This window comes from Danio rerio, chromosome 5 (assembly GCF_049306965.1).
Source record: "Danio rerio strain Tuebingen ecotype United States chromosome 5, GRCz12tu, whole genome shotgun sequence".
NCBI lineage: Eukaryota > Metazoa > Chordata > Actinopteri > Cypriniformes > Danionidae > Danio > Danio rerio.
In genome coordinates this window covers 4241923-4268024 of record NC_133180.1, presented here as the reverse complement: position 1 = coordinate 4268024, position 26102 = coordinate 4241923, and the positions used below count along the sequence as shown (strand labels likewise).

Sequence of the window (26102 nt, the reverse complement as noted above, 5' to 3'; positions counted from 1 at the left end):
CCAAAATGATTGTGTTGAAAAGATTGAACAAAAGGTAAAATAAGTGAGCTACAGATTTAGTTTCCCAGAAAGAGCAGGTAGCCTATAAATATATATTTATATTATAATAATAAAACCATTTTAGAATTATTTAATAAAATAGTTATTTAACTTAATTTGTTAAGAAAGCTTAAGGGTGGCAGGATCAATGATGATGATTATTTTATTTCAAGTCTGTAAGACTTATTTGAGTTTATATTTAGGTTATTCGCTAAAATTTATCATTTAAATAATTCATGGAGCTGAATGCAGTAAATAGTCTGTATAAAAAAGGTTGAAAATAAACCTGTGCAAACAAGCTAACCTTTATAACCAGATTATTTAACTAAAGATGATTACTGCAGTATAATATTGGTAGTCTTTTAATAAGCAAGATGTGTACAGGATAGAGAGGGTGTGAAAAGTGTTTTGAAACTTTTGAATCGGAATTTGTCCAATTATAAACCCGAAATACACGTGTTTGTTGTCATGTGGTGAACTCGGCCAATCGTGTAATATCGGTGTCGTCATCAGAGCTCCTGCAGTCGCTCTTCAGAAGCTGCATGGTCTGAGTCTGCCGTTTGATCTCGGAGCGCTGTCGCGGTACTTTGATGCCACATGTGACAGTCACGTGGCGTCGGCGCAGCATCAATCCGGACAAGATTTCTAACCAGCATGCACCGTTTTAAGACAGATTTCCATCGATCTGCGCAGCGATGCATGAAGTCGAACGCACCTTTAGTTTCTGCTTTCCGCCCAACGTAACAAGGGGGCGGACCCAAGAGCTCCCACGTTCTGTGTTTGCAACAGACAGCCAGACAGAGCGTACATGTATGACTCCCACACCTAGTAGAGAGTACACAATCATTTGTGTCTTTGTATAGTTTGTATAGTCTCGGTGTACAAGTGCCGAGCTTGTACACCGAGACTAATAACCACACATACTAAATTAACTTTGACTGAGGCACCGCATGCGCCACAACACGGCACACCAGACACTCTCAGTGGCCTACAGCTAATCAATCTGGCACATTCTGGAGTGCTTTACAGGTCTAAAGACATTTATAAACGATCTTAAATAAAACAAATACGTTTATAGAGATGGTATATAAGTATATAATTTAATTCACCTGGAAAATGGAGGCCACGTGAATGGTTTGTGAGCACAATTAAGTGCACAGAGCATGCCATATCATCTGATAATTATAAAAAACATTTCCAAAATGTAACTGACTGTGCATTCATTCATTCATTTTCTTGTCGGCTTAGACCTTTTATTAATCCGGGGTCGCCACAGTGGAATGAACCGCCAACTTATCCAGCACGTTTTTACCCAGCGGATGCCCTTCCAGCTGCAACCCATCTCTGGGAAACATCCACACACACACACACACTCATACACTACGTACAATTTAGCCTACCCAATTCACCTGTACCGCATGTCTTTGGACTGTGTGGGAAACCGGAGCACCAGGAGGAAACCCACGTCAACTTACTGACTGTGTAAAGCCACATAAAACAAAACAAAAATATGATGTGTATGCCAAGTTCAGCGGCTAATCAGCCGGAATCAGCTGAGGTGAAGTGACCAGCGAGACCTAGCTGTCACTTAAGTGGCCACGACCTTAATTATGCAAACTTAATATAACTTAATATAAAAGAAACGGATGAGTTAAAAAAATTCCTCCCTCACAGTTGTCATGAAGGGTAATATTAGCTTTATCAACCAAAATCTTTCTTAGTAACAGGCTATAAGCACCTGTTTTCTTCTGTAAAGTTGGCCATTCTAACAGTGGGCTCAATGGAAATTCGCTCCATAGGACTAGCAGAATTTCAGTGAATTACAGTTTCAGTTACTTCCGTATTAGCTTCACGAGGGATAGCGGGAGGTAGACACTTGGTGAATACCTGTCCTACTCTACCTCTGATTGGCAAACAATGGAAATGTACACACCCACCCCAGAGAAGAGAGGTCCTGCTCTCATGAAAACAGATTGTGTTCTCAATTATAATAATGCGCATTTTATTGTCAGTAAGGGTAATGGTGCTGTAACAGGGTAAACAGTAATTCATTTGATAACTCGTTACTGAAAAAAGTATTGCCGTTAGTAACGCTGTTTATTTATTTACCCATCACTGGTGACTTTAAAGTATTTTTTTTTTGCTACTTGTTCAAACTACGTATTTGAAGTGAGCATAAACAACACAATACTGTAGAGTTTTTTTGTGAAACTTAATTTTTATGTTCAATCCACCTAATTTTGTTAAGTTGTGTTGGGAAAATTGTGTGGGACCCTGTATTATTACAGTGGCTTAGTTTCCTTCCACCTATTTTTATGCACATTTTGGATTATTGCATAAAAAATGCTTGATGGAAAGGCCAAGATGTGCATACAATATGAAGATGTGCATACAAAAAATGATAACCCAGGCTCAATGGAAATATGTGCCCAGGGCTATATTTTTGAGAACTGACAAATGTTTTCCCTGGGCTATGTTTTCTTGCAGTTTTTGTTTTTTACAAATCCCCTAGAGAGCGGCGTGTACATTTTTGACAATCTCAAATGCATCACTGGGGCACATTTTCTCATTTGTGCCATTTCACGCCATTCGTGCCGTTAGGATAACTTGTAATAAAATTAATGAGATTGTAATCAGCAGGAACAGACCAGGGCTGCATCCTTAATCGCCTACTACCACGCAGGTACTACATATGAGTTTAAATGTACTACTTGACCGTGAGAAAGGTACGTTCTGTACAGTATGAATGTAATCAGTATGAATGGAACTCGGACGTACAACATTCGCCATTTTGTCCTGGTCACGTTGCGTCCCTTCACTCCCCATTCATGAATTCTCTAGTGGTGCATCATGGGATAGCGTAGCGTGCATTGAATGCACTCTTCAGAATCTCGCCAGAAGTAGTAGGTCATCCAGGTACTTCTCGTATACTGTTTTTTTCCAATTTTATGAATTCCGACATATTACTCGGCTTATATACTGATTTTAGCATACTATATAGTATGGAGACATGCAATTTCAGATGCAGCCAAATTCTTACTCAAGGTTTGAAACCTCTGGTTCTTGCATGAAATAGACACAGTTGGATGTTTTAAATATTTAGGAACTTTTATTCATTCATTCATTTTCTTTTAGGCTTATTTCCTTTATTAATCAGGGGTCACCACAGCGGAATGAACCGCCAACTTATTTAGTGGATGTTTAGGAACATTTATTGACAGTAAATTGACATTTGCTGGAAATGTGGAATGCATTTTTAAAAAAAAGCAACTCAGAGATTAGATCTTATTAGGATGTTACAACAATTTGGCATGAGCCAAGATATTCTGGAGATGGTATACAGGAATTTGGTGGAGTTTTATCATTATTGCATGGTAAGGACTGTTGCCATTAAAAAAAAAAAAAAGCAAAATCTGCGTAGAGTAGGATGCGGCATGGCGGCTTAGTGGTTAGGACTGTTGCTGAGTCCCGGATGGGCCAGTTGGCATTTCTGTGTGGAGTTTGCATGTTCTCCCCGTGTTGGCATGGATTTCCTCCGGGTGCTCCGGTTTCTCTCACAGTCCAAACACATGCGCTATAGGTGAATTGAATAGACCAAATTGGCCGTAGTGTATGAGTGTGTGTGAATGTGAGAGTGTATGGGTGTTTCCCAGTGATGGGTTGCGGCTGGAAGGGCATTTACTCTGTAAAATATATGCTGGAGTAGTTGGTGGTTTGAAAAAATAGACAGGGGGGGTAATGGTTCTCACTTTAACTGTAAATGCTGCATTTGCTGACCTGCTGTATTTGTGTGTGTGTTTCAGAGAGCTGTGGTCATGTATGATGGGGCGAGGGTTTCCTCCCCTGAGGACTCTGCGAATGGCGTCCCGCTGCAGTCAGAGGCTCCAGCCATCCCCCGTCCTACCACTGAGGAGCCGGAGGAGGAAGAGGAGCAGGGCGTCCCATCTGAACCTGTCCTGGTGAAGAAGACTCACAGAGAGATCCTGGACCATGAGAGGAAGAGGAGGGTGGAGCTGAAATGCATGGAGCTGCAGGAGATGATGGAGGAGCAGGGGTGAGTCTCTGATACAATTGATAAACCTCCACACTATATATATATATACTTAAATATTATTACTTATATATAATACTTATATATATATATATATATATATATATATATATATATATATATATATATATATATATATATATATATATATATATTGTTACAAACCCCTGATGTTAGTCTAGGGTTGTGGGGTTTGACATTTATTTAATTAAAATATATTTATATAAACAGTGAATGAGTGGAAAGACAACCAAAGTAATGCCAAAATATGTGTGTTTTTATTTACAATCCCAAAGTGAACGACAACAACGAATTAATTAAAAATAAAGAAAAAGTAAGGCAAAAATATACTATTTACAATATATACAACACTGAGACAAATAAAGACGGGAAAAAAACAAGAGAGCTGGCAGAAGGGACGCGGGCGGCGCTAAAGAAATGAAAAGAACAAAACCTCAACTAAATCTAACTTCCCAGAAGCATCTAGCTAACTATGTGAAAAACAGTTTAATTAACACACGAAGATCTTCCGAGTCTTAACTATCTACTCTATCTAGCTATCCAAAAAGTACAAGGAGTGGCGCTCGCCCCTAACCTAGTGTACTAGACAGCAGAGTAGTCCTATGTGTTGCGAAATGTTTGTCACGTGACCTTCTTACCTGTCCGCTTCGTCCAAGCCTCGTAAACAACGATAAACTAAGAACAATGTACGAATAACGGACGGATAACGTGCACACAGAACGAGCAACAACAAAATACACAGTTAGACGGGTTATTTCAAAACGCACGCGGTAAATACAAACAAGCGACAAAACAGCAAAAGAGAAAAATGCAAGCAAGAAAGAGCGAGTGGTCTGGCGCGCGCTTTTAACACTGGTGGTCTTTGCTTATTGGATGTGACGTAAGAGTGACGTAACCGGGGAGGAATGACTGACAGCTGAATGGACCAATGAACGGAACCTGAGAATACATGAGAGCAGATATGGGAGAACAGAGCGAGAGAGAGAGAGAGAGAGGGGAAAAAAACACAGAGAAACAGAGCACAAAAACACAAATACATAACAATATATATATATATATATATATATATATATATATATATATATATATATATATATWTATATATATATATATATATATATATATATATATATATATATATATATATATATATATATATATATATATATATATATATATATGTAACCCACTCGCTTTCTGCGTGCTCGCTGGCCTCTAACACCACCGCTGCTACTCTGCGTTGTGTTGAATGTGTTGTGGTGTGGTAAACAGGAGATGCAGGCAAAGAGAGGTTCGCGATCGTGACCATTTATTCGACAGAAGGGCACCTATCAGTGTTGATAACACAAACTCAGTTAAATCTCAATACAATATCTTCAAAACATTCATTAATATTAACTACTGCCACTTATACTGCAACACAATGGCTTTGCATGAGCCGTACATTCCCTAAATCACTTTATAACAACAATATAAAATAAAACAACCTTTTAACTTTTTATATAACTCTGCATTTGCTCTTTAACAATTTAGTACACAGAATATCTCAGTAAACAAAACTCTTGAGCATTAATAACAAAGATGTATTTTAGATAAGGATCCTGCTATCATGAACACGTCTTACCTATCAGTGTTGATAACTCAAACTGAGGAAATTACGGCGCACTGCGCATTTATCAACACTACGGTATGCCAAGAAGCTCAAACAACACAAGAAACGTCAAAATACCTAAATAAAACAGTGTCATAGCAACATCTTGTGGACAAAACAAACACTGCTCTATATATATATATATATATATATATATATATATATATATATATATATATATATATATATATATATATATATATATATATATATATATATATATATATATAGGGGTGTGACCAGATCTCAGAGATAAAATCGTGACATGATTTCTTGTTGAGGTTAAAAGTTTGTCTTCTAGGTTGTGATGTTATTATGGAGCGTGAGGGTGAATTAGCACTGAAGATTGAAGTAGAGGTCTGCATTCAGAATAAAATGCGTCTCAGGCGCTACAATTTTTTTTTTCACGAATCCACCAGAGGTGGTCGACTGACTGACTTTCTGACTGACCAACCGACCGATTTTTTCCTATTTCTGCTGGGAATTTTGTAAAAGATCTGTGGATATAGGCAGAATGATTTTACTAAAAACTTAATATATGACATAAAACTTTTTTTTTTTTTTACTTTTATTTTATGTTTACTATGCAAATCCAATTCGATCCACTTATTTGGTAAACAAAGCAAGTCTCTCATATAATACATGTTCAATTCAATTCAATTCAGCTTTATTTGTATAGCGCTTTTACAATGTAGATTGTGTCAAAGCAGCTTCACATAAATGGTCATAGTAACTGGAACAGTGTGGTTCAGGTTTTAGTGTTTAAGTTCAGTTCAGTTCAGTTTAGCTCAGTTCAGTGTGATTTAATCAAACATGTCATTGACTTTCTTGTCGGCTTAGTCCCTTTATTAATCCGAGGTCGGCGGAATGAACCACCAACTTATCCAGCAAGTTTTTACACAGCGGATACCCTTCCAGCTGCAACCCATCTCTGGGAAACATCCACACACACATTCACATTCATATACTACGGACAATTTAGCCTACCCAATTCACCTGTACCGCATGTGTTTGGACTGTGGGGGAAACCTACCAGCACTACCTACTGCGCTACTGCCTCGCCTCATATAATACATGTAATATTAATATTTCATAATAATATTAGTTAAATTAATTTAAATAAATAAAATAATGTAATAAATATAAATTGACACACATTTACACAAATAAATAGACTCAATGATGGTCTAAAAATCTGCGCACACAGATTCCGTGTGGGCCTAGTCATAACCATGCGATGAAATAGCACTTTAGATATGCTGAAAGTCATAATCGTTGTAAACACAAATCAAACTAGGACATTTTTATAATTTAGTGTTTTAGTGCATGAAAATCTGCAGCGTTTATTCAGGAAAACGTCACTGTGATATTTGGGTGAAATGTGAGGGATTGGATGGTGCCTGCGGTGTTTTGGATGTGATGGAGGATTTGGGTCCTGATCCTCCAGTCCTGACGGGTTTTTTTGAAGGGTCTCTAATTAAACAGCAGCTGCGTGACCTTCAGGCGGAATGAATGATGAAGCTGATAAAGCACACAAACACTGCTGCAGCGCACAAAAGATCAGGACAGATCGCTGCACTTCGGGATTAGAAATCTGCTAACATGCTTAAACGCGCGGTGAATGAGCTGCTGAGCAGGCCTGCGTTTCTGCCTTCACTCATTCACTTTATTAGCACTTTCAACTCATATTCCGGGTGGAAATCAGACACTTTCAGTGCTTTTTTTCCCTTTGATTGCTCAATGCTACCCCGGAAGGGACGTAGTGGAGGAAAAAAAATTGGCTGGGTGAAAAAAAAATGGGTGAAAGAAAAAAATGGGAGGAAGGAAAATATATATTTCTTAGTTTTTGCGTTCTCTCGCAAAGTTTTGCGTTCCTTCGCAAAGATGTTTTGCGTTCTCTCGCAAAAATGTTTCTCCACAAACACTTCCTGTTCACTTCTCTCATGTTAACCCTCCCGTGTTTTCCGAAATTCTCCCGTATTTTACCATTCTACCCCACTTTCTTTACATTACTGTGCGTCAATCGTTGACTTTCATATGCTACCTATGAACCAGTGAATGCATGTATAAGCACTGACTGACCGACGCGCACCGTACAATAAACTGATCCCAGATCAGCGTCTGTACGCGCCATTTACAAAGGAGCGGGTGTATGTTTAAACAGACAAATACACTGAATAATATGGAAACATCTCCGTCCTGCATGTTTTATTTTAAACAGCTTATTTTCTCTTAAATAAGCACAAACAGTTTCTAAAGTAATGGACTGCTTTCATTATAGATCTGTGCATTCTTACAGAGACACCTCTGTTATCAAACTAAACAAAACATGAGATTCATTTGCTGCTCACTTGTTTGATAACAGAAGTGTCCCTTTAAATGGCGCGTATAGACGCTGATATGGGATCAGTTTATTGTACGGAGCGCGTCTGTCAGTCAGCGCATATACATGCATTTACGGGTTCAGAGTTTGCAAAGTGAAAGGCGACGATCGACGCACAGATTTAATGTAAATAAAATGGGGTAGAATGGTAAAATATGGGAGAATTTCGGCAAAAACGGGAGGGTTTACGTGAGTGAAGTGAACAGTAAGTGTTTGTGGAGAAACAGTTTTGCGAGGGAACGCAAAACATCTTTGCGAGGGAACGCAAAACATCTTTGCAAGGGAACGCAAAACTTTGCGAGAGAACGCAAAAACTTAGAAATATATATTTTCCTCCCTCCAATTTTTTTTCTTTCACCCATTATTTTTTTTTCCACCCAGCCAATTTTTTTCTCCTCCACTACGTCCCTTCCGTGGTTCTGTACAATGCAGACCAACAATGAAGTTTATCATCTAATTATTCGATTTAGATTTTATTTCACTTGTCAAAAACAAAAAGGATTTTCTTACTTAGAGTTTGTGGCTTGTTTTGATCTAAATATCTAAGAAATTTTAAACCAAGAAGCAGACAGGCAAAACTCAGTGGCGTAGCGCAAAATGCAGAGGCCCCCCTGCAGGGATCGCTGACGGGGCCCCCTGATGAAGGGGGGGGGGGGGGGGGGGGGATACGTCATACGTCAATTTGCATATCACTGGCGTCATCACGTTCTACCGTTTCTGTTTGTTTAACAGCCTATGGTTAATAAAGGGGTATTTATAATTGCACTACACTTTATATAAGCATGTTTATTTAACTAAATTTATTGCTGTTTGAATACAGTAAGTCATTATAGATGTGTAGTGAATGTGCAGTAATCTCTCATATGTAATAAACTCAGACAAGTTCAGAAACTGTCACTAAAATATCTGTGATTGTAAACAAGAAAATAATAAACGCTCCAATTAAATTGTTAAAATAAAGTAGAAGTAGATTTGACTGTACAAGGGAAATACCTTCACACTGCCTGTGCTAAATCATTTGTCGTCGGTACGCAGAGGAGTGATCTGCTCTCGGGCTGCAGGTGGGAGAGGCTGCTGTACGAGGACTGACTGGGCCGCCTGTCAGTGCTGTGAGGCGGGGGAGGGGCCGGCGGCATCACACGCAGCTCGTTGAGAAGAGTAGGGACGTTACAGTATGGACAAATGACAGTCTAAAAAAAATCTCCAATAACACAAAAAAAGTCGCTAGATTTGTCGCTAAGGCGGTCTGAAAAGTCGCTAAATCTAGTGACAAAGTCGCTAAGTTGGCAACATTGGCGGCAAGCAATCAGAATTAAGTAGTCCACCGCTTGAGAGGTGTTCAGAGAACACAGACGTGTGAACTTTGGTTCCGACCACAGTTGTTCCCAAGAGTTTGATTATTGCGTTCGCCGGTGGATTTTTAATTATTGAAAATCACGACGACGCGGGACCCCCTAATCACGCGGGGCCTCCTCGCGGTGCGTGCCCTGCGGGCCCGTCCGCTACGCCACTGGCAAAACTGTTGTCTTGCTTTCAGAAATAATGTGTCAAAATGAAGTGAGTTTTCCTCAAAACAAGCTGAAACCAGTTGTGTAAATGCACTCAAAAAATATGTTTGCTGTTTATTCACCACCGCAAATATGAATGTGTGTCTCTTTAATGTTTGCAGGTCAGTCAATTTCTGAGGGCGTACTCACACAATGCTATCCGAACTGTGCCCAGGCCCGTTTCCCAGATTGTTTGAGAAGTGTGAGTGCTCTGAATCGGGCTCAGGTTCGGTTGACCGGACCCGGGCCCGGTTGGAAGAGATGTGCTAGAGCGAGGTTTACTTGTGCTCAGGCGCGGTACACTTGTAGTGTGAGTGCAAAGCGCTCCTGAGCCCAAACCTGAAGACATGATGTGACTTTTGCGGGACAGTTTCATGTGGATTTATTAATCTTTCTTACTGTTTAATGAACAGAAACTGTTGTAGTCAATTAAAGACGGAAACCCCTCACTGCACCACAGCTGCACCTTCAGCAAACCTCCTGATTCCTGCAGCACGAGGACTTTGAGCGTTTATGAGCGTCAAAAGTGGCTGATCTGTTCAGTAAATATTTGACTGTGTGTCACCGCATCTCAAACGACTAACATGATATAACTAAAGAAATCTCCACTGTGCTGAGCGAGAGCGTTTCTTAATCAAAACAGTGCATCATTGATGACGTAAGCGTGCTCAGGCTTGAATGCAATGTGAGTGTGGGCCATTGGGGGGAGACGGGAGAAGGGACAAGTGTTATTCGGCCCGGTTCAAGGCAGCTGTACTTCCTAAATTTTTCTATGTCACACACAGAGGTTTGGCCTGCTTTGAATCGGAGCTACTCTAAGGCCCCGTTTACACTAGTGAGTTTTAGTTTTAAAACGGCGTTTTAGATCAAAAACTATCCGCGTCCACACTAGCTTTTCACCTAGCGTCTCTGAACATATCTCCGTCCACACTACGCCACCAAAAACGTATATCACATGACCATTCGCGCACTCTGGGCATGCATAAACAGAAAGCATGCATCTCGCTCGGCATGTGGTTATTGTTAGTCAACAAACATTGGCTGAACAATGAACGCGATGGCAAAGAAAGCAAGAGAGGTATTTTTGTGGACAGACGACGAGGTCGAGTTGTTACTAAACGTAACAAATGAAAAACTGCACAATGGCGCCTAAAACAGACAATAGTGCAAACAACGCTCCCATTTCTGTGTCCGTGTTGTTGTTTACAGTGAAGGCTGGTCTGCTGTCTTCCGGTAGCGTTAAAGCCATGTGTTATAGTCATGTGATAGGGGCTTGACGAATAAGGGAAGGATACGCAATGACACAAAAGCTCCAATCAGGTAGCGAATCTCAGCAGCCCCGCCTCCGTTTTCAGATGTCTCTGTTTTCCCTTATCCACACTGAGACGGAGCAGCAGCACTTCAGAATGAAAAAGGCCTCTCCAGCGTTTCCAAAATGCTCAGTTTTCGGCGCTCGAAAACTCCGGCGTAGTGTGGACGGATGGCGGAACCGTAGCAAAACGTATGCGTTTTAAAAAGAAAACGCATTAGTGTAAACGGGGCCTGAGTAAACAAATGTGCCAGGCTCACAGGTAATAGGTGGTTTGCACAACAAACACAGGAGAATCGAGCTGAAGAAGTGTGAAAATATCAGCAGTGGTGAATAACACCTCTGGAGTTGCACCAGAAATTAAAAAAAATCAGTAATTCACTGAGCTAAAACGCCATTCTTGAGCTTTTTGGGGTATCAATCCACTTAAGTATGTAAACTTAAGTATTGTTTAATTTAATTCCTTCATGTTATCCCAAAACAAATTAGTTGTGTTGAACCCAACATTTCATACAGTGTAGGATAATCTTATTTCTAAGTAAAAACGAGATTATTTTGCTCGCCCATTGGTAGCATACCTTACCCCCATGCTAAACATACTGCGGGTAAAACTCACTTCATTTCTGAAAACAAGACAATATTTTTCGCTAGTCTAGAAAATTCTTCCCGATTTAAGAATTTTTAGATATTTGGACTAAAAGGAAGACAAAAACTCTCATTCATTCATTCATTCATTCATTCATTTTCTGCCGCTTTTCCGGGGCCGGGTAGCGGGGGCAGTAGTCTTAAAAGAGAACCCCAGACTTCCCTATCCCTAGACACTTCCTCCAGCTCCTCTAGGGGGATCCCGAGGCATTCCCAGGCCAGCCGGGAGACATAGTGTCACGGGTAGAAGAAGGAGTGAACTCAAGTGCAGAACACAAAGTGTTTATTAAGGAGAAAGTCTTTGCAAAGGAACAAAAAACCCAATCGGGTGAGTGCCGGGGGAGTGCCGTGGAAAAACAGTCCAGAAACAAACGGGAGACTCGTTCACTGGCAGCCCTGGACACAAATATGGGGTGAGTAACAGACCGTTATACACACACACCAACGACAACAGACTGACAAACATAAAGGGAAATGACGTGCTATAAATAGGAACACAGGGATGAGAAACAGGTGGAGCGAATTACTCCGATGACTTGTGAATACTAGAAAAGCAGGTGACTGAAGGTAATCTGTAACATTGAACTGGAGAGAGTGAGAACACAAGGTACGGTGACAGTACCCTCTCCCTCAAGAACGCCTCCTGGCATTCCCTAAAGACTCACCATGGGTCTGATGAAACTGATCAATGAGAGAGCGGTCCAGAATGTCCCGAGCTGGGATCCAACACCTCTCCTCCGGGCCATACCCCTTCCAGTCTACCAGATATTGATACCCTCTGCCCCTCCTCCTCACGTCCAGCAGGCGGCGGACTGTGTAAGTAAGTGTACCCTCAACTAGTCTGGGAGGTGGAGGAGCAGAGGTTAAAGGCTGTAGGGGGGAGCGAAAAACGGGCTTTATTTTAGACACATGGAAAACCGGGTGAATGTTTTTAAACTGAGGGCTTAATTTGAGTCGAACTGACACTGGACTGAGGACCTTGACGATGGTGAAAGGTCCAATGAATTTAGGTCCCAATTTACGTGAGGGAAGTCTGAGAGGAATATCCTTAGAGGACAACCAGACTTTCTGACCACACACGTAAAGAGGGGGTACGGAACGGTGGCGATCCGCAGATGCCTTGTTTCTGTCACCAGTCCGGATAAGGGCTTTCCTGGCAAGCCTCCATGTTTGCAGACATCTTTGAATGAATGCCTGGGCAGAGGGAACAATGGCATCTGGTTCTTGAGAAGGGAATAGAGGGGGTTGGTAGCCTAAACAGCACTGGAAGGGAGACAAACCCGTAGACGAGACCGGGAGGGAGTTATGCGCATATTCGACCATGGTTAATCTGGAAGACCACGACGACGGTTCCTCGGACGCAACACAACGCAGGACCCTCTCCAGTTCCTGATTAGCTCGCTCGGCCTGGCCGTTAGTCTGTGGATGGTACCCTGACGAAAGGCTAGCGGTCGCCCCCAGCTGTCGGCAGAATTCTGCCCAAAATTTTGACACAAATTGGGGACCCCTGTCTGAAACCACGTCAACCGGGAGGCCATGAATACGGAAGACGTGGTCCAAGATAATGGCTGCTGTCTCCCTCGCTGAAGGTAATTTGGGGAGGGGTATAAAGTGTGCCGCCTTCGAGAATCTGTCCACCACAGTGAGGACTACTGAATTGCCACTGGATGGGGGTAACCCAGTGACAAAGTCCATCGCTATGTGTGACCAGGGTCGCGAAGGGACGGGCAGTGGCCGGAGAAGCCCTGCTGGGGGTCGATTCGAGCCTTTAGCTACTGCACAGACCGGACAAGCCAATACAAACTGACGAGTGTCCCGCGCCATCGATGGCCACCAGAACCGTTGCTTAATTAACCCCGTGGTGCGATCTGCTCCTGGGTGGCAGGCTAGCTTTGACGAGTGACCCCACTGTAAAACCTTGGTCCGGACCGACTCAGGCCCGTATAGCAGGTTACTGGGACATTTGGTGGGCGTGGCGATAGTACGAAGAGCCTTACGGACCACAGACTCTACCCCCCAAGTTACACCTGCAACCACACGTTCAGGTGGCAGGACAGCAACTGGAAGGGTGGGTCTGGCCTTGCCCTCACCTAGACGTGATAGGGCGTCGGCTTTTCCATTCTTAGACCCCGGGCGATAAGAAATATGAAAATCAAACCGGCCAAAGAATAGTGCCCAACGAGCCTGACGAGAATTGAGACGTTTGGCTGATCTAATGTATTCTAGATTTTTATGGTCGGTCCAGACCACAAAAGGAACCCCCGATCCTTCTAGCCAGTGACGCCACTCACCCAATGCCAACCTGACAGCCAGTAACTCCCTGTTCCCGATGTCGTAGTTTCGTTCCGAAGGTGTTAATCGATGGGAAAAGAAAGCGCAGGGGTGTATTCTGCCGTCCGATGAGGACCGTTGGGATAAAATAGCTCCCACACCTACTTCTGACGCATCCACCTCCACCACAAACTGACGAGATGGGTCTGGATTACTTAAAATAGGTGCAGAAATGAAACGTCTCTTTAATTCAGAAAAGGCTGTCTGAGCCTGGGGTGACCACTCAAATCGCTTGTGGATGGAGGTAAGATTAGTCAGAGGCAGAGCAACCTGGCTAAAATTGCGAATGAACCGCCTATAAAAATTGGCAAACCCCAGAAATCGCTGGACCGCCTTGCGACTGTCTGGGGTGGGCCAATCTGCAACTGCTTTCACTTTGGCAGGATCCATTCGCACTCTCTCGGGCGACAGAACAAACCACAGGAACGAAACCGACTGTGTATGGAAGTCACACTTCTCCACCTTGGCGAAGAGTCGATTCTCCAGCAGCCGCTGAAGCACCCGCCTGACGTGCTGGACATGTTCCCGTTCATTCTGGGAAAAAATCAGAATATCATCAAGGTAAACGAACACAAAATGATTTACCATGTCCCTGAGCACGTCATTGACGAGTGCTTGGAAAACCGCCGGTGAATTGGAGAGCCCAAAGGGCATAACGAGATATTTAAAATGACCAGTAGGGGTGTTAAAGGCGGTCTTCCATTCGTCCCCCTGCCTAATCCGAACTAGGTGGTAGGCATTGCGGAGGTCTAATTTTGTGAAGATGGTTGCTCCCTGTCATTCAACCCCCGATAATCTATGCAGGTACGCAAGGAACCATCCTTCTTCTCCACAAAAAAAACCCCCGCCCCAGCTGGGGAGGAAGAAGGACGTATAATACCTGCTGCTAGAGAATCATGGATGTACTTCTCCATGGCCTCCCTCTCAGGTTTAGACAGAGAGTATAAACGCCCACTAGGTGGAGAAGTGCCAGGTAACAGATCAATAGCACAGTCGTACGGGCGGTGCGGAGGGAGAGATGAAGCCCGGGACTTACTGAACACAGCTCTCAGATCATGGTAAACGACAGATACGCCAGTTAGGTTCACTTCCTCCTGCAACATAGAAAAAGAAGAAAGGGGAGAACAAGCAGAGCCAAGACAGTGAGACAAACAATAGGAACTCCAAGAGGATACGGAGCTAAGAGTCCAATCAATATGTGGATTGTGCTTAACTAGCCAGGTGTGACCCAAAACAAGGGGAGCAGTGGGAGAGTGAATAAGGAGAAACTGTAACTGCTCCACGTGAATGCCTGAAAGTGTAAGAGTGAGGGGAATGGTGCAGTGGGTGATATCAGCCAGGTGAGAGCCGCAAAGTGTTTTGGCTGAAATGGGGTTATCCAGGACGATCATAGAAACACCCAGCCGCTTGGCTAAGTCTAAGTCCATAAAGTCCCCTTCAGCTCCAGAATCGATTAAAGCAGACGCCTGTTTAATGGAACCCTTAACATGTATCCAGGCTTGGAGAGACGCCCGGCCCCCAGACAGTGCACGTATATTCGTGGCGCTCACCGTCAAACTGCCCTTAGCTGGCTTACGCCGCTCTCTGATAGGGCAAGAGGCCACCTGATGCCCCGCCTCCCCGCAGTAGAGGCAGAGACGGTTGGAAATGCGGAAGCGACGCTCCGTCGCCGACAAGCGGGCTCTTCCGATCTGCATCGGCTCCTCCTCCGAGAACCCCGACTGCTGTGGCATGACCACGTCAAGCACCCCGGTGTTCCTGGGAGAAAACTCTTTGACTCCGCCTCTGCGATGACGCGCTCTGAGAGTGATTCGGTTGTCGACCCGGATGGCGAGATCGACGAGTCCGTCGAGAGTGGATGGCAGCTCGAGCGAGAAGATCTCGTCCTTGATGTACTCTGCCAGGCCGTGAAGAAAGTGGTCCCATTGGGCTTTGGCATTCCAACCGCTGCTCGCCGCCAGGGTACGGAACTCGATGGAGTAATCCGCCACCGAACGCTCCGCTTGTTGAAGCGCCGTTAGCGCCCTCGCCGCTTCGGTCTGCAGCGGGGAGCGGTCGAATACCTTCTTCAGTTCGTCAGAGAAGGCTTTGAAGGAATTACAGCACGCATCTTTGTTGTCCCACATTGCCGTTCCCCATTCTCTGGCCCGGCCGATCAGGAGAGTTATCGTGAAAGCCACCTTGGAAGTCTCTGTGGGAAAACAAGATGGCTGGAGCGAGAATGTGAGGGAGCACTGGGAAAGAAACGATCGACAGGAATCGGGCTCACCAGAGTAAGCGGCGGGTGGATTAAGCCGGGGTTCAGCCTGTCGTGGAGTAGTTATCCTCTCTTCCGGCGTGGGGTTCGCCGGGGGATCCGGGGAAGCCGCTGGAGGGCTCGGAAGAGCGAGCTGTAGCTGATCGAGGCGCCCGGCGAGCGCGACCAGCTGTTGGGACACCTCCGCAGAAGCTTGGTGGGAGGCAGCGATCTCCTCTTGTTGTCGACCCAGTAATGCGCCCTGTTGGGCGAGCGCTCGGCGAATGTCGACATCCTCTGCTGAGTCCATGCTTTGGTCAGTCTGTTCCTGTCCCGGGTAGAAGAAGGAGTGAACTCAAGTGCAGAACACAAAGTGTTTATTAAGGAGAAAGTCTTTGCAAAGGAACAAAAAACCTAATCGGGTGAGTGCCGGGGGAGTGCCGTGGAAAAACAGTCCAGAAACAAACGGGAGACTCGTTCTCTGGCAGCCCTGGACACAAATATGGGGTGAGTAACAGACCGTTATACACACACACCAACGACAACAGACTGACAAACATGAAGGGAAATGACGTGCTATAAATAGGAACACAGGGATGAGAAACAGGTGGAGCGAATTACTCCGATGACTTGTGAATACTAGAAAAGCAGGTGACTGAAGGTAATCTGTAACATTGAACTGGAGAGAGTGAGAACACAAGGTACGGTGACACATAGTCCCTCCAGCGTGTCCTGGGTCTTCCTCGAGGCCTCCTCCCGGTGGGACATGCCTGGAACACCTCCCTAGGTAGGCATCCAGGAGACATCCGAAACAGCGTGACCTCAGCTGACTTCGCTCATTGTGGAGGAGCAGTGGCTCTACTCCAAGCTCTTCCCGGGTGTCAGAGCTCCTTACCCTATCCATAAGAGTGTGCCCTGCAACCCTGTGAAGGAAACTCATTTCAGCCGCTTGTATCTGAGATCTTGTCCTTTCGGTCATGACCCAAAGCTCATGACCATAGGTGAGAGTAGGAGCGTAGATTGCCTTTCGGCCCAGCTCTTTCTTCACCACAACGGACCGGTACATCGACCGCATTAGAGAGACAAAAACTCTGAGTAAGAAAATAATATTTTGCAGTGCTCAGCTTTATTTCAATGCAGATTCGTTTCTTTATTTAAATTTTCATTTCACGTTTCATTTCATCATACACCCGGTGCAATAAAGGTGCAGGCGTGTTTGGCCCGATTTGTTGCTATTTTCAGACCAGCGCAACTTTAATTTTTCTAGTTTTGCGCCACGTTGTTTAAATAAATCCATTTGCACCTCTTTGTGGACTCATGGGTGTGCTGGTCTATAAAGGAGGTGTGTTAAGGTGCATTGCTGGCGCTTTGCTATTTTGAGGAACTGAAATAGACTGCACCATTGACCAACTGAAAGCTGCTCTAAAGTCCAGCTCAGAGCGCGTTAGTTATGCGCCTATGCAGGTCCAAACGCTTACACATTGCTTAATACACACAGGATGAACAGCAAAACACAAATATCTTTACAGATTAAAGGATTAAAATGATACAGAAATTATTATTTTCTACATAAATATAAAAACCACTGCCTTGTTTACCTCGGGGGGAGCTTTTTCAGTTTATTCATGTCGATCTGCATCTGTATAATGTTATTAATATTAGCAGTATTATTTATGATGTGCATATTTAGATTTGTTTTAATAAACACAAGTGTAGATTTGTCCACCTGTGGGATTTTGGAGACGTCTGCATCACCATATGGGGCAGAAGAGCAGGACGCGTGTTTGGATATAACTCAGTTTTCTGACCACACTTCATTAATATTGTTTATTTTTTCCTTTGCTGGAGATTAGAACTGAATTTAGAAATAGTTTTAAATAATCTTTGTGCTTAACAAACTAAAAAAATATGTGGGCTAATGGATGTCTTTAGTGGAGAGCGTACAACAACGTTTCCCCACTCCACCAAAGTAAAGGAGTAAAGAGTAAAAGTAAAGTAAAGAGGCTGAATAAAGGAGGCTCGTTCTTTATCCTCGTGCTGCAGATGCTCTGTTTAACTGTTTTCTCGCTTGTGAAGTCCGCCATGTAAAAAGCAAATGCACCATGGTGCACCAAACTGACTCTTAAAGGGAATCTGAGATGAGGCTCTGATTGGTTATGCAGGTTATGCTCAAAACACACCTATAACCTGGGCCAGAGGGAATCTGCGGACGTTTTTAGCTATTTTTGTGGAGAATTTTGGTATAAATCTGCGGATTTTTGCAGAATTATTTTGGGAGTATCATCACTAAAATCTTTATTTATATATATATGTATATATATAATATCCTTAATATATATAATATATATATTTTTAACTTTTATTTATTGTCTAAAATGCAAATCCAATTACATTCGTGAAGTTTCTCAAACTAATTTCGAGAGGAGCACGTGATAGGATTGACTACAGCTGATCCCTATCACTAATCACTAACTAGCCAATCGGATCACTCTAAATTCAATATAAATATCCAGCCTAAACTTCAATCCTCATTTTCGTTTTGGAAACCCCCCCATCCATCCCTTCTCCCTCCTCCTCAGTTTGGGCGACACGGTGGCTTGGTGGCTAGCACTGTTGCCCCACAGCAAGGAGGTCATTGGTTCAACACTAGCTGAGCCAACCGATACTCTCTGTGCGGAGTTTGCATGTTCTCCCCGTGTTCGCGTGGGTTTTCCCCAGGTACTCCGGTTTCCTCCCACACTCAAAAACTATGCAACAAAAGTTAAAGTCACAAGCACTTACTACAAACTAGCACAACTAGTGATCTATTTTGGGAAGCTATCGAGAACTACCTGATCTCATATCCCTCCAAATGCTTATTGACCAGGCGGGAGCCTTGGGCTCATCTATCACCGAGCTCAGGGTTCTCTCCCGGGACAGCATGCCAAACTAGCTTAAATAGTCAAGCATTATCTAAGTGTGAACTCTTGAAAAGTTATTTGTTAAACAAAGCAAGTCTCTCATATAATACATCTATTAAAAGACAGAAAATACCACTTTACAAACTGCATTGTATATAAATCAGATAAGCATGTTCACATTAGTCAATAATATTACTGTAATTAATTCAAAAACTGATTAAATATCGATGTACACACATTTATAAATAGTAAATTTAGTAAATAAACAGATTTATTAATGATGGGCTAAAAATCTGCAGAATTCTGTGCGCTCAGATTCCTTGTGGGCCTACCCATAACTCATGAGGAGAATAGGCACAACCCTGTTTGACCATGTGCTATAATTTGCAGGACAGTGGCCTTCTGAGTTTAATTTGAGAAATAAAGACTGTTGTCGAACAGGATTCTCCAGTTTGTGATCCGCCATCTGTCTGTTTGACATCACATGCATGAAGCCTGTGTCTTTACATCCTCTGATTAGTGTAGATGGACTGATCCTCGTTAGGAGTTCTGGGTAATAATTGCTGGATTAATGAGGATGTTGTGGGGCAGAATGTTGGAGATGGAGGAGGTGTGGATCAGCCATCTGGAGCACACACACACCAGTACACACACACATGCATGCATTTACAATAGCATATTCACATTCACAAATGCACAGACACACACACACACATTCACAGTCGCACAAATACACATACACACACATACACACACACACACACACACACACACACCCGTGCGCATAGTCAAACATACACAAACGCACATACACACAGACACGCATAAATGCAAACACGCACACACAGGCACAAATGCAAAGACACATATTTACACACACATACATGAATGCAAACAAACACACACACACCACATGTACGGATTAACACACACAAACACACATGCAGTCACACATACACAACCACACATAAACACACAGACACACATGAATGCAAGCATACACACACATGCACGCACACAAACACGCACAAATGCACAGACACATTTGCACACACACACACACACACACACACACACACACACACACACACACACACACACACATGCAGACAAACATTTACACACACACACACACACACACACACACACATGAATGCAAACACACACACACACACACACACACACACACACACACACACATCACATGCACAGATAAACACACACGCAGTCACACATACACAAAATGCACAGACACATTTGCACACACACACACACACACACACACACACATAAATGCGAACATATACACACACACACACACACACACACACACACACACACACACACACACACACACACACACACATGCAGACAAACATTTACACACACACACACACACACACACAAACACACAGACACACATGAGTGCAAACACACACATACACACACAAACACACACATATGAATGCAAACATACACACACACACACACACACACACATGAATGCAAACATACACACACACACACACACACACACGCACAAATGCACAGACACACATTTACAAAAACACACACACACACACATGCACACACACACACACACACACACACACACACACATGAATGCAAACATACACACACACACACATGAATGCAAACATACACACACACACACACATATGAATGCAAACATACACACACACACACACACACACACACACATATGAATGCAAACATACACACATGTACACACACACGCACAAATGCAGACACACATTTAAAAAACACACACACATGAATGCAAACATACACACACACACACAAATGCACACACACACATTTTTTTCTCTTATGGGGAAATTTTCTGGTATTACTATACTTGTGGGGACATTGGGTCCCTACAGCATGAGGAATACAAAGTACGCACACACAATTACACACACTTACGCACACACACTGCGTGATGAGTAATTGCTCTGTGCTTTGGTGATGTTGGCTCTCCATATGTTCCTCTCAGTGTGAGCAGCAGCAGACGGTCTGTGTGTGTGCAGCTCTTTGATAGTCAGTCGTTTGCTGAAGATCTGCTTGTTTCAGTGTTAAACATGCTCCACATCCTCAGCTTATCTCTGTTTATACAACAAAACCTCCAAATGTCACACACTCAGAGCTCCGTTCAGACAAATATCAACACTCTGTCATCATTTACTCACCACTGACTTTTATTCACACCAGAATACCAAAGCAGACGAGACTCCAAACAGCTCTCTTGCATACAGTTACTAAAACAGAGGTATATAACGCGGTGATGTCAATCCTTTATTGTTGTCTTCGAGTCTCATTTGCATTTTTGCATGTGGAACATGACTCTAGAACAGGGGTGTCCAAACTTTTTGGGCCGAGGGCCAGATACAAAAACAAAAACAGTGTCCCGGGCCAATTTTTACATACATCAAACAAACACGTGCGCATATATATATATATATATATACAATTATTTTTCTATTGGCAGATTATTTTGCTTGTATTGAAGAAAAATCTCACTTAATTTTTGCATATTATTTCCAAAAGTAAGCCAATATTATTTACTTGTCTAGAAAATGTTTCTTGGTTTAAGAATTATGAGATTTTTAGACTTGAAACAAAACAAAAACTAAACTAACTAAAAAGTAAGAAAGGCATTTTCTGCAGTGAAGATGTTTATAGATTAATTTTTGCAGTATTTTTAATTACGTACATTCTGTAATGTGAATTGGAACGCTGACAAAGAAGTGCAGAACCAAATGCAGGGTGTCTTGAACAGAGAATGGTCAGGCAAGCAACGCTCAACATGGGGGCAAACAGAGGGATACAGGCAAGTGCAGAGTCGTGGTCAATACACAGGCGAATGATCAGTACAGGCTGGCAGCAGGCAATGTAAACAAACAAACAAACAAGGTGAGGGTTAAAACACGGCAAAGCAAGGTAAGAGAAAACACGCAATGTTCACAAAGACAGTATAATGACTCAGCAATGTGTGTGTGTTCTGTATAAATATTAAGGGTGTCACGATCCTCCAAATCCTCGATTCGATTACATTTTCGATTCTAAAAACACGATTCGATTTGATTTTCGATTATGAATAATTAATTGATTAATGATTATTGACTACCGTTTAAACTACCTGACCTGCATGGTCTTTGTTTTACCCATAAACAAATCATACAGTAAATGAATAAAGGCAAGATACACACATAATTACCACCTGTCAATCACTTTTTCTGCGGGACTCGTGAATAGGCAGTGATCTGTGTCGTTATAATGGTGTCGGTAAAAAAAGACGCACAACCAACAGGAACCAGCCAACAGTATCTGAGGTGTTCGCTAAAATGACTAAGTACAAGTGAGTGAAAGATTGAAGCAGTCCTCTGACTGCCTGGACCTGCTGTCTCGAGCCCATGGCTGTGTGTGTGCGTCTGTGTCTGTGTGGTCACGTGATGTGCATTTTCAGAGGTAGAGAAGAAGGAGGGCTGCTCAGAAATGCTACACGCCACTGTGGATGTCAAATCGTTGTGGTTCTAAAATGCCATTTAAAAACAAAGACAGTGTAAACAGGGCCTGAGTGTGTACTTTTCGCGAGCGGATTTGCAACGGGGGCGGGCGGAGGATCGCTTTGCCGGTGTTGTCTATCGGACGAACCCTAATACGTACATAGCAGAGCTTGCAAAACTGTGTTTTTTTTTTTGTCGACAACACGAACGTTGTCAACATAACTCACAGGAAATCCAAAATGCTTCCACAACGGCGACTTCATTGAAAGAGGAGAGGGTTTAAGCTCTGTCGACGGGTCTCCTGCTTCTGCAGTTTAACAAGCAATTCAACAAGCCTGTTTTTTCCCCGCTTGGCAAGCCAAGCTGACGTGACATGGGGGCGTGGCAGCATCGACGATTCTATTTTTTAATTCGATAATCGAAATTGAGCATACATTTTGATCGATTTCAATTTAAAATCGAAATCGTGACACCCCTAATAAATATTCCTGGTAATCTGTTCATGAGCAGCTCTCAGCCGTGAGTGTGTGTAATCTACCGAATGAGGAACAGGTGCGGGTAAGCGGTGCATGACTGGAACTTGAAGTCCGTATACTGGCGGATTTGTAGTCCTTTAACGATCTGCGTGTTTATCTGCCAGGATTAGGTTGCTGGTGATGGTGAAACATACGTTTGTTTGTTTGTTTTTTATTGTTTTGCACAGCCCTCTAGTCAACATCTGTTGTTTTTAAATGTGCTTTATAACTAACTAACTAACTAACTAGATGGAGATTGACTTCATATCACAAGTATGAAAGTAGAAATGAGAAAGTGTGAATGTTCCTGCAGCGTTTGAGCTTCATGTTGAGCACACATGCTCTGTTCTGTTGCTATTTTAAGCCACTGGACTTGCGATTTTGCACCTGTCGGATGATAAAACAGGTGAAAAAAAAAATCCAGCAGTGGTTGGTCTGGTCGTGTGGCATTTTCACCCCAGCAGGAACCAATTAGTGGAGTGTAACTGTTGGAGCGGCTCTGGTTAATAACCGCTCCAGTGCCATTGACAGCCCATCTGCCCCCACCTACATTTCCAGCCGGACAGATGGAGACGAGGATGAGGCTTCATGGATAATTCACACATTCCCTGGAGAAGCGTGTGGAGACTCAGGTCAATGCATGGAGAGACAGACTCCAGTAAGGAAAGATGCACTTCATTGTGTAACTGGATTCCCCTCATAAATATTCATGAGAGCTCCACAACTGAAGATTTTATTGGACGCTGGCAGTTCACCTCACTATAATTCATGCTGCACTATTAGAAATATCCGTATATTAATAGTTTGATATTTTTTGTGATTCATGTTTTTATTTTTCCCATTTATTTATGGTTTTGAGTTGCATTATGGGATCTTGAGCTTTCTTCCAGCAACTTTTAATCTTGAAAAGTTCTAAAAAAGTGACTTTTATGAACATGTTTAATAGTTTGCAGTGCTATATTGTCTGTGTTGGTGTCATGTTACACTACAAACACCTTGCAATAAGCTGCCAGTGCATTTTCTGTTATTTTACACACTTATTTCTCTAGATATTATTTCTTATACATTATATTATTGTTTTAAACTACTAAAATGTCAATAAAAGTCATTTTGTTAAGCTGTAGAGTTGAATTTTCAACATCAAAAGTCGACAAAGCAAAGATCAACATCCCATAATGCAATTCACAACCAAAAATTCATGTTCATTAACAGATATTTACAGTACATTCAACACTTACCTGACCTTTATTTTTGGCAAACTTGCTTCTGAAAGTATTTTTCCATAGCAAAGTTGTTTCAGAGATTTAATAAAGCAGCAGAATTAGTATTTTTTTTGTCTTTTACATTTGATGCACTTGGTAGACACTTTTATCCAAAGCCGCTTTATTTATTTTTAGTTCTTGCTTTTCCTTGGAATCGAACCTACTGTGCAACCTTAATATTTTACCACCGCAGTACATTACAGTTTGAGCTATGGGAATATTAAATAATATTTTTGTCTTGACAACATCATTCATTCATTTTCCTTTAGCTTAGTCACCTTATTAAATCGGGGGTTTTATCCAGCATTACACAGCAGATACCCTTTGAGCTGCAACCCAGTACTGGGAAACACCCATGCACTTTCAAAAACACTCATACACTACGGCCAATTTAGTTTATTTAATTCACCTATAGAGCATCTGTGTTCATCTGTGTTCATCACCTTGATGAAACCCTCGCCAACACGAGGAGAACATGCAAACTCCACACAGAAACGCCAACTGACCCAGCAAGGATCTGAACTAGCAACCTTCTTGCTGTGAGGCCACAGTGCTAATCACTGAGCCACCGTGTTCCCCCAACATCATTCAAGACAAGTTAACTCTGAACAGACATTCTATTAATGTTTACATTACACCACCACCACCAGCCTGAACTGATGATACAAGGCAGGATGGATCCATGCTTTCATGTTGTTGATGCCAAATTCTGACCCGACCATCCGAATGTGTCAACAGAAATGAAGACTCATCAGAGCAGGCAACCTTTCTCCAATCTTCTATTGTCCAGTTTTAGTGAGCCTGTGTGAATTGTAGCCTCAGTTTCCTGTTCTTAGCTGACAGGAGTGGCACCCGGTGTGGTCTTTTGCTGCTGTAGCCCATCTGCCTCAAGGTTGGAGGTGTTGTGTGTTCAGAGATGCTCTTCTGCAGACCTCGGTTGTAACGAGTGCTTATTTGAGTTACTGTTGCCTTTCTATCAGCTGAACCAGTCTGGCCATTCTCCTCTGACCTCTGGCATCAACAAAGCATTTGCGCCCACAGAACTGCCGCTCACTGGATATTTGCTTTGTTTTGGACCATTCTCTGTAAACCCTAGAGACGGTTGTGCATGAAAATCCCAGTAGATCAGCAGTTTCTGAAATACTCAGAGAAGTCCATCTGGCACTAACAACTATGCCACGTTCAAAGTCACTTAAATCCCCTTTCTTCCCCATTCTGATGCTCGCTTTGAACTGCAGCAGATCGTCTTGACCATGTCTACATGCCTAAATGCATTGAGTTGCTGCCATGTGATTGGCTGATTAGAAATTTGCGTTGGACAGGTGTACCTAATAAAGCGGCCGGTGAGTGAATATATATGTGAAAGGACTAAATAATACCTAGCTTGGTAGCTACTTAGTGGTTCAGGTTAGCAATGAATAAATTCGTATTTTGGTCTAATTATACGCTGTGAAACTGTGAAGTAAATGCAGAAATTGACCAGTTGTCTGTGAAATTTGCACATCAATATGACAACAGCACTGATCAATAAGGTGCTTCTGCAGTTTGGTGGGTTTGGTCCTCTGTCATCCATCTCTATGTTCTCTGCATTAAAGCGAGCATGGGGGAGTATATGAGCTATTAAACCAGGTTAATCACTGCTATCGATTCACTGTTAAACAAAACAGACAGAAGGTGCATTAATG

At 42.7% G+C, this 26102-nt stretch overlaps 1 protein-coding gene across 18 annotated transcripts in view; it reads left to right on the top strand.

The window, feature by feature from the left end:
* Positions 1-26102, top strand: part of srrm3 (serine/arginine repetitive matrix 3) — a 207346-nt gene that overhangs the window by 107077 nt on the left and 74167 nt on the right. For all 18 annotated transcript variants that reach the window (XR_012406642.1, XR_012406641.1, XM_073951857.1 and 15 more), the window contains exon 2: positions 3843-4093. Coding sequence is in view for 16 of the 18 variants with exons in the window: in XM_073951857.1 (XP_073807958.1) it covers positions 3855-4093 (239 nt within the window). In the remaining 2 variants the exon portion in view is untranslated. The remainder of the gene's footprint in view (positions 1-3842; positions 4094-26102) is intronic.